The sequence below is a fragment of the Ammospiza nelsoni genome, chromosome 1 (genome assembly GCF_027579445.1).
Source record: "Ammospiza nelsoni isolate bAmmNel1 chromosome 1, bAmmNel1.pri, whole genome shotgun sequence".
In the NCBI taxonomy this organism is placed as follows: domain Eukaryota; kingdom Metazoa; phylum Chordata; class Aves; order Passeriformes; family Passerellidae; genus Ammospiza; species Ammospiza nelsoni.
Genome location: NC_080633.1, coordinates 68,140,273 through 68,155,055, shown reverse-complemented (window position 1 = coordinate 68,155,055; position 14,783 = coordinate 68,140,273). Strand labels below are relative to the sequence as shown.

The 14,783-nt window shown below is 44.1% G+C and overlaps 1 protein-coding gene across 1 annotated transcript in view; it reads left to right on the top strand.

Annotated features, from left to right (window-relative positions):
- The window catches only part of RREB1 (ras responsive element binding protein 1), a 122,307-nt gene that overhangs the window by 44,366 nt on the left and 63,158 nt on the right, over nt 1–14,783 (top strand). The window contains exons 2-3 of the mRNA XM_059467442.1: nt 12,002–12,121; nt 13,432–13,634. Of these exons, the coding sequence (XP_059323425.1) occupies nt 12,002–12,121; nt 13,432–13,634 (323 nt within the window). The remainder of the gene's footprint in view (nt 1–12,001; nt 12,122–13,431; nt 13,635–14,783) is intronic.

Below are 14,783 nucleotides of genomic sequence, written 5' to 3'. Positions count from 1 at the left end.
AGGCCACTTGATCACTTTTGTTGCTGTTTGTTCATTTTTCTCTGTGTGCAACTACCACTTTACCCAGAATTGAATTGAACCTATATGTAGTTCATACGAGCTTGTTTCAGGCTAATGCTTTTGTTAAATATTTATCAATGGAGTCAGAAGAAGGAAATTAATTTCCCTTTTCATATGTGAATTGTTTCAAGAATTGTCTGTATCATCTGTTTCATGGAAGAGTGTGAAGCACTAGCAGTAGAATTGGATTTTTGGAAGGAGAGGGTGGTTTTGGACTAGCAGCAGACGTTTTTGGCTGGAGGAATAGCAACTTGAAACTTCACTTACTGAAGAAACCTGTTCACAATTTTGTCTGTTCTTTTTTTTTTCCCCAGCGTTCCTGAAATAAACTTCCTGCAATTCTTTGCAGTGTGCAGGTGTCCAGACTCCCCTTTACTCATGGTCGCCTGTGAAACCCGTCAGGCAACTGAAGGCTGTACCTAAAATTCTGCTGGCAGTGCAGCACACTGCAGGGGCCTTGATATAGTTACGGTGGACGCCTTGCGCCGCAGCCACAGCTGTAGCATCCCCTCGTAGTCCGAACAACTGAGTATTGCTGTCCAGGAGTCTGCACGTGTGGAGGACTGCCTGGAGTAGAAAGAGGAAAGCTGCAGAGATTGTGAGCTGCTGCTTGATCCGTGTGGCTCTTGTGCCGAGGAACATCAAAACTTTGCTGGATGGATCCGACAGCTCGTTGCAAAGTAGAGGGTCAGTCCTGCTGCTTATTTGCAGTTATTAACCTTAGTGGATTTTAATTTTTTTTTATTTCCTTTGGTTTTGTGCTTTTCTCTGTCAGCCTAAGAGGATTGCGGCCTTGCAACCAGAATGCTCATTTTCAGGAAACTTAAAGCTGTTCCTACTGAAGGGCTTTGAAGATCAGCAGGCATTTCCTCCAGGGTTTACAGCATTGTTGGAGGAAACATTCCTTGCAGAAGTCCTCAGGCCTATCCGCCCGACTTTGGTCAGTTCTTACCTCACCAGCACGTGGATTATGCTGTTTGCAGACTGTCTAAGCTGCACGATGACCTTCATGGATTCCTCATGAGCTTTTACAAGGCCAGGCCAGTGTACTTTGTGAAATCCTTTAGAAATGCCTGCTAGGCTTTTAAAGTCCCAGAGCATTGACCATAGTACAAGGAACTCGGAAGGTCAGCAGCTGGATGTGGTTGTGGATGAAGGGGGATTTGTGTGTGTGTGTGTGTGTGCAGTTCTTGTTTTGAAAAGACATATTTTTTCAGATCAGATAAGGATATATTGTTCCTGAGAAGGCTTCTTGTACTCTCTGATAAAGCTGAGTGACTTCTGAATTCCATAAGAAATTGATGAACAAGATCCCTATGCCCTTTTTTTTATGTATGTTGCACATTCATTTTGATAAACAGATGCTGTTTCATTTTGTCAGTGTGCTGGAAGCACCTCCCACAGGTTACTTGCACTGCATCTACTTCAAAATAGAAAGAAAACTCATACTGAAGAGTACCACTGGCAAGTAGCTCTGCTGTTTAAAATTTGTTAAGTGGCTTTCCTGTGTGAATCTCAACTTGGAGAGTCTTGCCAGCACTATCTATTGCTGTAATTAATTTACCTAACTAAACCAAGAAAGAAACCTTGTATTTCAGAATTTAGAGCTCTGGAAACAAGCCCAAAGGCTACTGGCCAGCGGGTGTAAGCCCGTGGGTGTACTCACAAAACTTGTGGCACCTTGTTCATAGGTGGTGGGAGAGAGCTCTTTTTCTGAAGGCTGGATTTCTCCCTCACCTGGACAGAGCAATAAACCTCAGTCTGAGTGATCTTTGGTGCTTTAGCATCTGTGGCAAATACATATCTAGAATAACCCCCTGTAAAACTAAAACCTCTAGTTTGTATCTTTTAATTCTGGCTCTTGGTATCAGGACAATGTCAACTGATGGTTGTCCGTGCTTAATATCACATGGAGATTTTGTAGCTGGTTTCTATCTGTTCCTGGTCCTTAGCACACTGTAGGAGTTGGTTGGCTTGAGATCTGCTTGTGCCTCTTATGGTGGGGGGCAGATGTTGGCTTTGGCTTGTGGGCCTGCAGAGTCTGCTTGGTGTGGAGATACAATCTCAGAAGGAGTGCTACCAGTTATCTTGCTCATGAAAAGCTGGGTAGGCCCTTGGGATATTGCAGCTGGAGGCTGACATTACAAGTGCCTCCTAGCCATGGGTGGGAGAGGGAGGGCTGTACAGAATGCTTCTGAGTCTTTGCTCCAGCATCTCTCTCTCTCTCTCCTCCCTGTGGCCTGTGCTTTCCCCTCTGAAAAGCTCAAGCTAAAACTCCCTAATTTAAAAATGTATTTCAGGGGAAGGGGGTAGGGATAGGATTTGTGTTTCTGAACTTTTAAAATTACCTTGGTTATAGGTTGTTGTTGCTGCTGTTGTTATTTGGAGGATGTGATAGGAGGAATAGTTTCTGTGCTGATCAGAAACAGAATACAGGAAGATATGATGTTAACAAGGTGGGGGAGAAAAGGAGGTGTTTGTTTAGAAAAAGCCTAGTCACTAAAGCCTGTAGGGCAGAGGAACCCTGCTGATAACACAGATGAAACGGTCTGCCTCTTTCCTAACTTTAGAGGAGTGGAGCTTTGTAATAAATGGCTGCCATGTGGCAGCTGTCTCCCAGCTTCGTGAGCCTGGCAGTAGTTAATCCTGTCAGCAAGTCATGCTCCCTGGAAAAGAGCAGTGAGAAGAGCTTCAAACTCTTGAATCATTCTATCTTCAAAATATTTGCATATTGAGTCTGCTTAAAACAAGTTTGGTAATTTGATGTAGGTTTCCATCTTTAAGTAACATTAAAGTGCAGCTGTGTTGGCTTTTAAATAAAATGTTAGAAACACACTGAGATATTGCAATTTTTTTCTCTCTTTTAAAGGGTCATTTTAGTTTTAGAAGGTATATTTTCCAGAGTACAAAATGTACTGGGTAGAGAGGGGACACTGTGTTGCTATCCCTGTATGTTAAAAAATTACAGGTTGAGCATTTGAGATCATGGTTTTCTGAAAAGCTTGAGGCTTTAAAATTAATCTGTTCACTTCAGTTTGCTTTTTGTATTTTGCTGAGCGTGTAATGTGTTTATCCTTTTTCCAAAGATCAAAAAACTAGAATTTTTACTTTAAAAATTTGAGATTTTGTGCAGTAATGTAGCACCATCAGATTTTACAGGCTCATGATAAAATCTTGGTGGTTCACAACACTACCACCAGGAAATGGGTTTAAATCCCTGTAATTTCTACTTTTTCTTTTCTCATTTTGCTGTGTTATCTTGTGAAGCACAAAATGTTTTGGCAAGCTACCTGGTACAGTGCTCCAAGCAGAGAGTGTGCTGGCATCTCCTGCAAAGACAGTGTGGCTGGGCTGCAAAGGATGAGTTGGGAGCTCTGCAATGAGCAAACCGATGCTTTTCCCCTTGGGCTTGCCTGTTTTTGCTAGCATATGGATGCAGTTAGAGTGGTGAAACACCATGTGGGACATAGCTACTCCAAGAGGAGTTTTTTCCTGGTCTCTAGCTTATCCTATTTTCAGAATGATTTTTGTAAAATTGCCTCTGCATTCAGTTCCTCTGTGAAACTCTTCAAATACTTATCTTGGAGGAAGAGAATTGCAACCAGAGCAGCACACAAGAAGCAGGGCACTAGTACAGGAGATTTTCTATGTCTTCCTTAGTGTGATTCATCCTGCCTCTGTAATCCCTGCTGAACCCGTCCTGCACACACACACGCGGCTCTGGCTACATGTGAAGAGCAAGTGTGAGGGGGTGAAATGTTTGCTTGTTTCTCCCTCCCGAGATTTGCTTTAAACCTTCACTTGGAGTGCTGGCTCTGAAGCTGCCCTTGGCTGAGCTGCTAGCCATCAGGGTGAGGGACAGAGATGGGGACAGGGACAGGCTCTCCCTCCCTCCCTCCCTCCCTCCCTCTCTCCCGGCCTCCCTCCCCAACAGCTGCAGGCACCAATTGCCAGGGAGCAGCCCGGCCGCATGGTTTCGTGGCTTTCTTCCTCTCCTTACTAATGTGCCTGCTTGTTTCCATGATGCTGAGCAGAGGAACAACCAGACGGATTGTCTCCTCTCGGGGTGGGTGCCCAGGCATCTGCACAGCCAGTTGGTGTGGCACAGGAGCCCCTGTTTTTTCAGTGACACCAGGGGCTATTGATGGCAGGCTGGGGCTGTGCTGCTGCTGCTGCACAGATGCTTGCTCTTGGCCCACCTTAAAAGGACAAGATATCCTGTGGTTTAGGCTGACCATATATTGTCGGGGATGTCAGCATCTCCGTCACAGCTACCCAGCTGAGCTCAGTCCCGCTTCGCCCGCCCTGCGTGCCTGCAGCCTCTCCTCAGGCAGAGAGAGGAGTATTTGAAGGGGGGGGGGGTCCTCTTTTCTTCTCTGTTACTCAGAAGTGCTTTCTGTCTGACTCTCCCTAGTGCAGTGCATCTAGCTCACCCATTGGGCTCTCGGACAAGTATCTCATTTCCTCAGCACAGTACTTGCTTAGGCACACAGGTGATGGGACATTAACCTATAGCTCCCTCCATGTCCCTTCCAGGATTTTAGATCAAGTGGGTTTGTCAGGGTAGCATGAAAAGGAAGAAATCCCCCAAGCAACAAACTCACAAAGCTACATTTTGATTGTTTCCTCATTTTGCCATCCCCTCTTGCTTGTCTGAGATGGCAGCAGCAGCAGGCAATGAGGTTTTGTCTCCCAGGGCTGTGCTTCCCTAGGATTGCTCCCCTCAGACAGGTGCATCTCCCTTTCCTCGACCTTTTGGGCATGGGCACAGGCCACGGTGGGGTTGCCCACTCGTCCTTGCTTCAACTTCCCCCTGCCCTTCTGCTCTCTTGCCTCGCCCTGGGCTCCTTCAGGGTGTGTTGGCAGTGGTTTTGGCAGGCAATGTGAAGCCACTTGCCTGACCTGTCCTGCCTTTGCAAGATACTTCCATCCCGCCTTCAGGGCCCACTCCCTCCAGTCCCTGGCTCTGCTTTGGAGTCCCACCCTCTCCCACACCATCTTCCAAGGCTGTCCCCTTGCCTAGTGGGATGTAAGCCAGCCCTGGCCCGAGTGAAAGATGCAGCAGCTGGACTAGGGAAGATTGGTAGTGTGGGGAGGGACCCCAGGCCATGTCCCAAGGAGTGTTGCCCTGCTACAGCCAGTGCCAGCTCAGGGGAGACTCGAAGGGACTTTCTCGTGTCGCCACTTCAGCTAAGGCAAATAAACTGGAGTTAAAGCCAAGACACACATTGACTTCCTGGAACTCTGCGAGCCGTCCGCACAGCTGTCCCCACTCCCTGAACACATGCAAAGCAGAGCTTATAAGGACAGACAGTATTGCTTTTGTGTCCTTCCTCAGCCAGTGGGGAGGGCGCAGGGGAGGGGATGTGCTGGGTAAAAGCCCAAGGCCTGTCTTATTCCGTGTTCCCCCTACATTGCCATGATTCCCAGTGCCTGGGGGAAGCCAGACTCCCTTCCCACTGGCCTCCTCACAGCTGTGCAGGCAGGCAAGGATGAGGATGGAGGAGTGTTTGCAGTTGTCAACATAGGAAGGGAAGGAATGGATGGATGTCTGCTTAGAGCCACTTGTTTTGCTCTCCTGTTACCCTGACTTTTTTTTGTTGCCTAAATGTGGGGTTCATGGTCCCAGGCTTATTAAGCTGTCTTTAAATCTCAGTATCCTTTTTGCTTGAGCAAACTCTTGAAGCTAGATGCAGTTTTGTGACAAAGGCTTCCTGGAGGGCCAGGTACTCACCAATACACTGATACAAACAGCAGAAATGAGAAGCAGCTCACAGATCTGTCTTTGGTCAGGGGAAAGAGTGCTAAGATATTAGAAAAGTCTCAAAATTCATCAGCTGCTGATTCTAAGTGCAGCCGTAGGTTATTGCAGTTCTTGCAGTGCTGTGTGTTCTGTGTGGCACTGTTGTCCCCAAAGAGAGCAGTCCTGGTCAGGAACTCGGTGCAGGTTCAATCAAACTCTGTGAGGTGATTACCAAGTATGCTGGGCTTTCCTGTTGGGAGCCAGGGGGCCATCAGGTTTCGCTTTCGCTTCGCTCTTGGTGCCGGAGCAGCGTTTGCCTGAGTTCTCTTTTCTGGCCTAGCACGACCACAGGCTCCTGTGTGAGGGCTGTTCCCACAGCATGCAGCACTTGCAAAAGGTGCAGACATGGCTTCAAGTTAGCAAATGGGGCACAGGGCCAAGAGAATGGGCATGAATTCATTTTGTATTAAGGCTGCCTGGTAGCTGTGTGAATTGCTGCAAACCAGTTGGACCATAAAGGTGAATTTTACCCAGGAAACCCCTGCTTTGCCAGTATAGTGTCTCATTGTTATATTAATACAACTTCCTTGTTTCCAGTGTATTGCACCAATGTAATGCCAGAGTACCGTGGTGATTCAGTGTTGTTCACTAAAGGCATTAGCTAAGTTCAAATTCTGCTATACTTTTTGGAGAGAAGCTTCTGGTCATCTGAGCCAAAGTCCTGAGGAGCATTACTCGTCCATAAGTCACCAAAAAGGGATTTTCAAAAGCTACATAAGAACTACATATGTACTACATCGTGCTTGCAAGGAAATAAAGCAGGAGGAGTAAATATGTTTGAATATTTAAAATTTAGCCTAACTGTTAGGTGTTATAGCAACAGCATGCAAAATAGTCTGGAAATAGTCTGGGATCATCTTGTTCTTGTTTAGCGCTTCTTCCCCTGTCCCACTCCCACCAGAAGATCATCCAGAACTCAGTTTTAAGGCATGTCCATGAGCATGTGGTTCACTTGTTTATTCCATGTCTGGGTGTATCTGTCTGTGTACAAGTTAGATGTATGGATGTTGTAGACTCACATGGTTATTTCAAGAGGCAAAGTATTGTACCTGCACTAACACAGGTAAAATGATTGTTTCACTAACAGCTCAGAGTTTATAGAAAAACTCTGTCTTCTTTGATGCTCAGAGAGTACACTTCAATAGATGTTACTCCTTTTGGTTGTTGGTTTTGTGTTTGGTTTTGGGTTATTTTGTAGAGGAAAATGTTACTTATAAGAGCAAGTTCAAAAGCTTTGGGGTAGCACTCTTAGTTTTTACTGTTAAGTGAAAGAGCAGCCCCCAGATATTCTGGTGCCACTCTCTTCCTTTCTGTGCTTGTCTTCCTTTTCCCATGGGCTGCCCTGTAGTGGTGCTCCAGCAGTGGTGATGGTGAGGTGACGCTCCCAGTGTCATTTTCTACTGCTGGGGGTGCAGAGTCAGCACCAGCACTTTAGTAGCAAGGGCAGAGTTGGTATTAAAAAAGGTCAGTTGGGAAAACTTTGTTCATTTGGTTTTCCTTTGCCTTGAGGCAGTGCTTTGAATAGTGTTAGCTCTTTTTTCTTCCCACACGATGCCTTTTCACCCTTTTTCCTTCCTGCCAGCTTTGACAGAAAGTTATGTTCAAAAGGTAGAGCGGGTGATAGTGCGCATCACTTTTGGGGTGGGAGTGACCATTTGTGCTTGGCAGTGTTTGTGCTCTGGGAGGGAAATCCTCTCCTCTGGTGGAAGCTTAGTAGGAGACCAGTGCATCAGAAGCAGTTTGGAGTGCAGTGTTGCGATTCTTAGGTATTATAATCTCAAGGGTAAACAGTAAACTTTGTTTATTCAAATGCGATATATCTCTCTTTGAAGTTCTGTTCTTGTCTAAATTTGTATACTAGCAGGTCTGGCCTTCATTTAAATGATCCTTGGGGTTTTTTCATGCCACTTAGAACAAAAAACAGTGGGAAAGCCTTGACTAAGCTAATAGTGTTGCTAAGATGGAAATGATGAAGAAGGCTCAGGATTCCTGTTTGGACCTCATGGGAAAAAGTGGTTTGAAATGCATGGGGGGGAGGCTGCACATTGCTAAACCTGTCATTTCTTTTCCCTGTTTCTTCTCCCCCACTGTGTTCTTTACTAAATACTACATTAATGAAACCAATAAAACTATTTGGCCAAGAGTGTTAATCTTTCCCTGGCCCAATTAGTGCATGGCTTCTACTTTTAACATTAATGTGGATTTTTTTTTCGGAAGGCAGAACAATAAGCAGCTTTGTGCTGTGTGTACCAGGTTTTCCCCCTTCTTGCCTGCATTGTGCGTTTCTTCCTATCTATTCCAAAGGGAGAGCTCATGTGCACAGACAGTGGAGCAATCTGGAACAGAGACTTGTACCAGCTCCCAGGGGCCAGGACGTGCTGCTCTGTGCTTGTGTGGCTGCCTCTCAGTGTCAAGTCAAGTGACTGTGACTCTGAAGACTCATCATTTTTTCTCCTTTCTTCTTCCTTCTCCTGTGGCCTGTGTTCTTCTTTTTGCTTCATGCGTGATGCTCTTCGCCAGAAGGCGAGACAGCTGTAGCTGTTTAGAGTTGTCTTAAAACAAACAAACAAAAAACCCCAAATAAATACACATAAGCAAAGCGGGGGGAGTAACTGTTGATCGGTTCAGCTTTAACATACAGTGGAGTCACACTTTATCCCAGAGGAGGAAATAGGTCTAGCAAGTGTCTTCCTGTACAGACTGAATGGGAAGCAACAAGGTGGTGGATTTTTTTTTTGTAAGCTCTGCTTTTGCAGTTTCTCTGCCATTAGCTGGCTGTGTGGGGCATCAGGGGCCAACCACTGTCAGAAGCAGGAGCTGTAGGCCCTTCAGGGCTCTCTGTGGGATGGAAGTTGCCCCAGTTTCAAGTTGTCAGCAACCTCATCAAGTGGAAGGAACACGTTCCAGCAGAAAAGACAGGTGTCTTGGTGTGGCTGTGCAGAGAGGGCTGCATTGTCTTGTTTGGTCCTGTCCCCCCTACCATTTGTCAGCACTCTTGCTTAGTCACTTGCTCTCTGCTTTTCCTCCTTTTCACACAGGATGAATGTGACACTGGGGGGTTTCTTCAAAGTAGAAGATGGCTTGAATGCTTGTGACCACTTCCCTGTTTCCTAGAGGCTTTGGTCCGATGTTGAATGTAACCTGAGGCTGCACTGTTTCTCAGCTTATTTCCTGTTTATCCTTTTTCCTGGAGGTCTTTGTTTTCTTTTGGGGAGAGAGAGGAAGGAGGCTCTGTCAGCACAACCTCCACGCCGGGGCATTTGGTGTGAGCTGGGAGAGTTTACAGTCCTGAAGGCAGTATGGCATAGGGCATGTGTGCTGGTTGCTGCCTGTCCCATTCCCTGAGTTTCATAGGTGCTGTAGAAGAAAATCCCAACACTTCCCCATCCTCAGTAATGCGTTTTTTTAAAGGGAAAAAAGAACCCAAAAAAAAAAAACAAAAAAAAAAACAACAAAAAACCAACCAGCCCAAAGCAAAAAAAAAAAAAAAAAAAACAAAAAAAAACCACAACCAAAAAACAACCAAAAACAAGCCTGCAAGAGAAATCTCTCAGTGTGTTCCTGCCTGAAGGCACTCTGCCACGGGTTTTCCCACAGGAAGGAGTGATTTGGCCCAGCATTCTTATTGTTTCTATATCCTATTGCAAATAGAAAGTTATGCTTCTGAAATTGGTGTGTGCTGCTCATGCAGTTGTCTTTGTTTCAGTGGTGCATTTTTGTTTCATGCAGGAGAGTGGAAAATACATAGGTAGATTAAAGCATGCAGAGCAGTTCAGTTGCGATCTCTAGACTAGTTTAGAAATTGGAAATTTTTAATATGTAGAAAATGGTTTTAAGGACAAGATCTCTGACTACATATATTTGCTTGCCTTTGGAGGAAAATATTTGGATTCAGAAAAGAAGAATAACTGTTGGCTCATAGAAACCATGAAAGGCTGTAATAGTATAATACATAGTTTTCCTTGTGAAAAAAAACAGAGAGCAAGGTAGCAGGTTTGTATGAAACAGTAGGTAGGGTTTTTTAATGTACATATATGCCTGCCTGTTCTGCAAGCTCTCTCTGGAAAGTGCATTTCCCATTTTTGATGTTGCTAAAAGCAACACTAGAAATTCTGACTGTAGTTCTCTGGGAAGCAACTAAGCTGTCTTTAAGTTACCTTGGCAAACACAGGAGTCTTCACAGTTACACAGTCGATTTTCTTCCAGGATGTATCAGTGGTGACATTAATGTGCTAGGTATTGACTGAAGGAGGAATGAATATGTGTATTTTGGAAGGAATTGTGTATTTTGTTTGTTTAGGGTTTTTTTAAGGACTAAAACACTTTTTTAACAGAAATACTTCAAAATAGTTCAAACTGGTCCTTATTTTTGGTAGTGCTAAGCTGGTGGAGCAAGCAGTTTTAGATTTAGGCCAGTCCTGAAAATAATTCTGTTGCTTATTCTATTCAAAAGTAACTCAGCTACCATGTAAGTGATTGAAATTAGATGGGGGCAGGGGGGAAAGAAATAATTATGTTGCTCTTGAATGCGATGGACCTTTTTTAAAAACAAACAAAATAACAGTAAAGCTACAGCAGTTACAACAGTTAAAACAAAGCCAGACAAATAAGTGGCTCCCATAATTACTGGAGGAAACACAGAAGGATGGGAGCTTGGCCTCACCTTGGAGCAAGAAATCCCTATGTCACAGGGATCACTACTATTTTCTTAACAGAAAAGTACAAAAATAATTAGGGAGAAGTTATTTTGAGTTGTTCAGGTTAGTCTGTTTTTCTGGTTTTGAAGGTGCAGATGGAGGGCAGTGTTTGTTAAGAGGTTGATGTTTTCTTGAGCCTTACACTACCTGGGCTTAGTCAGGTCCCAGGTTTTGTCTCTAGACTGCATCTGTCTGCACTCCTTAGAAGGTTGGCAGCTAAAGATAGGAAGGTTGAATCCACTGATGTGTCTGGCATGGTGTGAAATGAGGAACCACTTGGCACAAGGTGGGCCCTTTCTTTTTGCCTGCCTGTACTTGGGCACTCCAAATTGTTGGCAGTTGGGGTAACACAGTCATTGATTGTTTTCAATGATTGATGATGTTCAAACAGCATTTGAAAATGTGTTGCATGACTAATTTGCATGTTATCCTTGAGAATGTAATTTTTTTAAAGGAAGAAACCCTCTTAACTGTGGTTTGAAGGCAATTGTCTCTGTTCTCTTGATAAAAGGAAAACCTGTATTGGGCTTACTGGTTGTGATTTGTAAATCTGAGATTATGAAATGTCCATGGTGTGTTTGTTTTCATAATGAAATAACATTTTGCTTTTAAGGTTATAAAGGTTTATTTCTCTGTTAAAAACCTTTCAGCAGTTTTCTATATTACAAATAACTTTTTCCAGAGGCTATAGCCATGAGTGCTGTGGGCAGACAACTGTTTCTCATGTGTTGATCATTCCCCATCACTTCTAAAAATGATGTTTAACTGCCCTGTCATTCTCCAGAGAGAACAGGCACCCTTCCTTAAACTCCAATGATAGCATGATAAGTTTGTGGTTTCAGAAAGGGGTGTGGAAGAATTCTCTTGGTACATACAGTGGTTACTAATGTCTTCAACTTGTATGGGAACCTTGGGCAGTGGATGTGAGGAGTGTGCCAAATGGTCCCAGAAACCTCTGTAGTAATTTTACCACTGCTAGAAGGAAGAAGGTGGCCACCATGAATTCATGTATTGGAGTAAATGTTAGTCTTCCAAGGAGAGAGAAGGGAGCAGTGTATGTATGAAATCGAATCACCTAAATTCTCTAGGTGCAGAATATTCTTCCAACTTCTCAATCAAATGTCACTACTGTCAGTGATAGGCTAGCTTGGTCTCTCTTCCTCCATTTTTTGCTGCCTTAATGCTGCAGACCAGGCTGGTGGGGGTTTCTTTATTTGCTCAGGTTTTGCCACTGGTGGAAGCAGCAGCATCTCCCAGCTCAGTGCCTGGGCACTCATGAGAGTGGCTGCTTGGCTGCACTGGCACTGCTGGAGTGCTTCTGTCATCAGATCTATCTGTTAGTCAGGGGAGCCCTCAAAATAAAGGGCAGTAGTCTTACTTTGCTAAAATGGCTTCCATAAAAGCTCACTCCCTTTCTCTTTTTGCCTTCTCCCTCATGTAGTGCTAGAGGGTGCTGCTGAAGAAGAGGCTGAAGAGCCAGACGCAACTGTACATGCTACACTAAGTGAGGAGACCAGCAACCCTGAAGAGAGCCACAGTCAATCAGGGGAGAAAGATGAAGGTAATTGGTTCAACTAGCTCTGTGACTCTATAAATTAGGGCATTGATTATGAATGTAGAAACATTTCTCACCCATCCATACACCTTGTTGTGTGAAGAGTGTAAAATACATCGAGCAGAAGCACTGGTGCATACATTTCTTTTCCCATCCCTAACTTTTATCTGTCTGAAAAGTATAAAATAGGTTGAACAGAAGCATGGGCACACAAATTCTCAGCTACCACTGCAGGCTTCCAAACAAAGATTTTCTTGGCTCACAGTAACTTGGCACCACATAACTTAGCCTCAAAAAACCACCTGTTTATAATCCTCAAACTTATGTTCCAAAGACAGTATTATGCAGAGATCAAATGTTCACAGACAAACGTGTTCCTCCTTGTTCACCCTCACATACTCTTCTATTGCAGTGACTTTCTCACAACACATTAAGATTCTGTGCTTTTCCACCAGAGGTGACAGAGCAGTAGACTTGCAGGGTCTTACTGTTTCTTAGGGAAACTTCTTGTGGGGGAATGGAGTGTTTAATTTGAAAGCCTCTTCCTTTTCAAACCTGTAAAGAAGAAAATAGAAGGCCTTTCCTGTGTGTTTGACATGTCTGTATGTTAAGAAACCAGAGATGAGATTTTAGGTGTATTAGGCTGCTTACAGCATGCGATGGAGAAGTTTGAACCTCGACAGCTTTAGCTGTGACATTAGTCATGTATGTAACACATATTCTCCATGGACTAGTATGTCTTGGCATACCAAAATCACATATGTGCCATCTGTGGCAGTAAAGAGGCAATATGGGGGATGCAGGGTTTTGTTTTCGTTGGATTCTTGCTACTTTACCTTATTCTGTGTACAAAGCTGGCTTAAACCATGCTTAAAAGGGAACCCAGTACCCTACACTGCGTTACTAATGCCTTAATTGTGCAGTCCTGTTTAAAACACATACCTGCTTGAACATTCTTGCCAGAGTGCAATTCATCAGTACTGCTCTACTAGTTCATGGTGATCACAAGATACCACAAATTTCACAGCAAGAGAGTATAAAGTAAATCACTCTATAAGCTCCATACTGAAGTAAGGTTGAAAAGGAAGAAAATGGGAATGTCCTATGAGAAAAATGTTCACTTTGTCCTATGTATTCCATTATGAGAATATTGTCCTGTTACAAGAACTCCACTTATTATGGCCTGTTGCCTGTGCTCCATGATGATCCAGCAGAGTGTGATGTGAGCTACAGGGAGCTGAAAATACTGTGGGTTGTTTGGGTTTTTTTTAAGATAGCCTAGGAACTCCTATGTGTGTTTTTGTTTTTAATTCCAGAGAAGCAGCTGGAAAGCTTAAACAGCTATAAGGTATCACCAAGTTCCCCAAACAGTTTGGACGGAGCGGACTTGTCCTCCATTGACGCCATGATGTCAGCAGTGATGAATGTGGGGAAGATTGCTGAAAACGGCGGGAATTCTCAAAATGTCAAATCCCCCTCAAAGTCTCCTGCACCAAATCGGATTGGCAGGAGGAACCAGGTACATAAACCCAAATGCAGGGAGGGCAAAGGGGAGACAAGCACCTGCCTGGAAAGTGATAAGATGTAATTTATGTTTCTTTGACTGTTTGCCTTTTTTCCCCTCAGTGGTTTTTTCTTGCCCCTGCCATTGTTTCTCTCTGTATGTTTTCTGGTATCTCTCCAGACCATAACTTAGAAAACTGGGAATGGGAAGGGTCCACATGCTTGGACTGACAAATAAAAAATATTTGAGCATGAGCTCCAGTGCCATGCAATGTTGAGCTGGTCTAGCAGATGCCCCTAGCAGCAACAAAGTCACCTAAGAATTGCCATTTTGTCCTGCTGCATCTTTTCTCCAGGCTCTTGCATTCACATAATCTCATGAGGCGTGCAGCTGCCCCGTGGAAGGTTCAAGTAATTTATGGTTAAAGATGGTTCTGGAACAAAATATTCTTCAGGATGCTCAGTTCATATGTGTAGTGTAAGGTCCCCTTAACTTCCTTGTTAATAAAAGCCTGAAGAGCTAGTGCAGAATGCCTTGTATGAATTTTACAGAGTAAATATATGTAGCTTTTATCAGTTTTTTTCCATTTACCCGTTGATGGCACCAGGTGGTAGCAATATTGATCTAAACAAGTGAAAGGAGAGAGTCGTATCAGTTAAGCTGTAGTTATTTATATCTGTGTTTTTCTCCTGCTGAGCCAAGCTCCACCAAAGAAGGTGCTGTAGAATATCAAAAAAAAGCCAAATCCCTGTGGTCATTTGACTTTAGAGCTTGAGGTGAAGCACACAGACTTTGTAAATGAATCAAGATGTAACAGGGACCAGAAAGGTTGAGAGGCGTGACTCATGTGATGTTCCTATAGTAGTTTATTAATAGCTTGCTGAGTAGCTGCCCAGTTGACAGACTTATGACTTGTCTTGGATTTTTTAGCATGAAAGGAGTTAAAAGCCATTAGCTGTAAATGCACATCCGTAAATGAGGAATGGGCAGTATACAGACAGCTGTGTTTGTGGGATTCTATTTATTAGCACCTAGCTCTGAGGTGTATTTACAATGTTCTCACTTAGGGGCTGCTCTGGTTCCTTGATTTCATCATGTGAAGTGAGGCACTGGAGTCCAGACCAGTCTCAGGGCAGTGCTGATACACAGCTGTCCACCGGTACA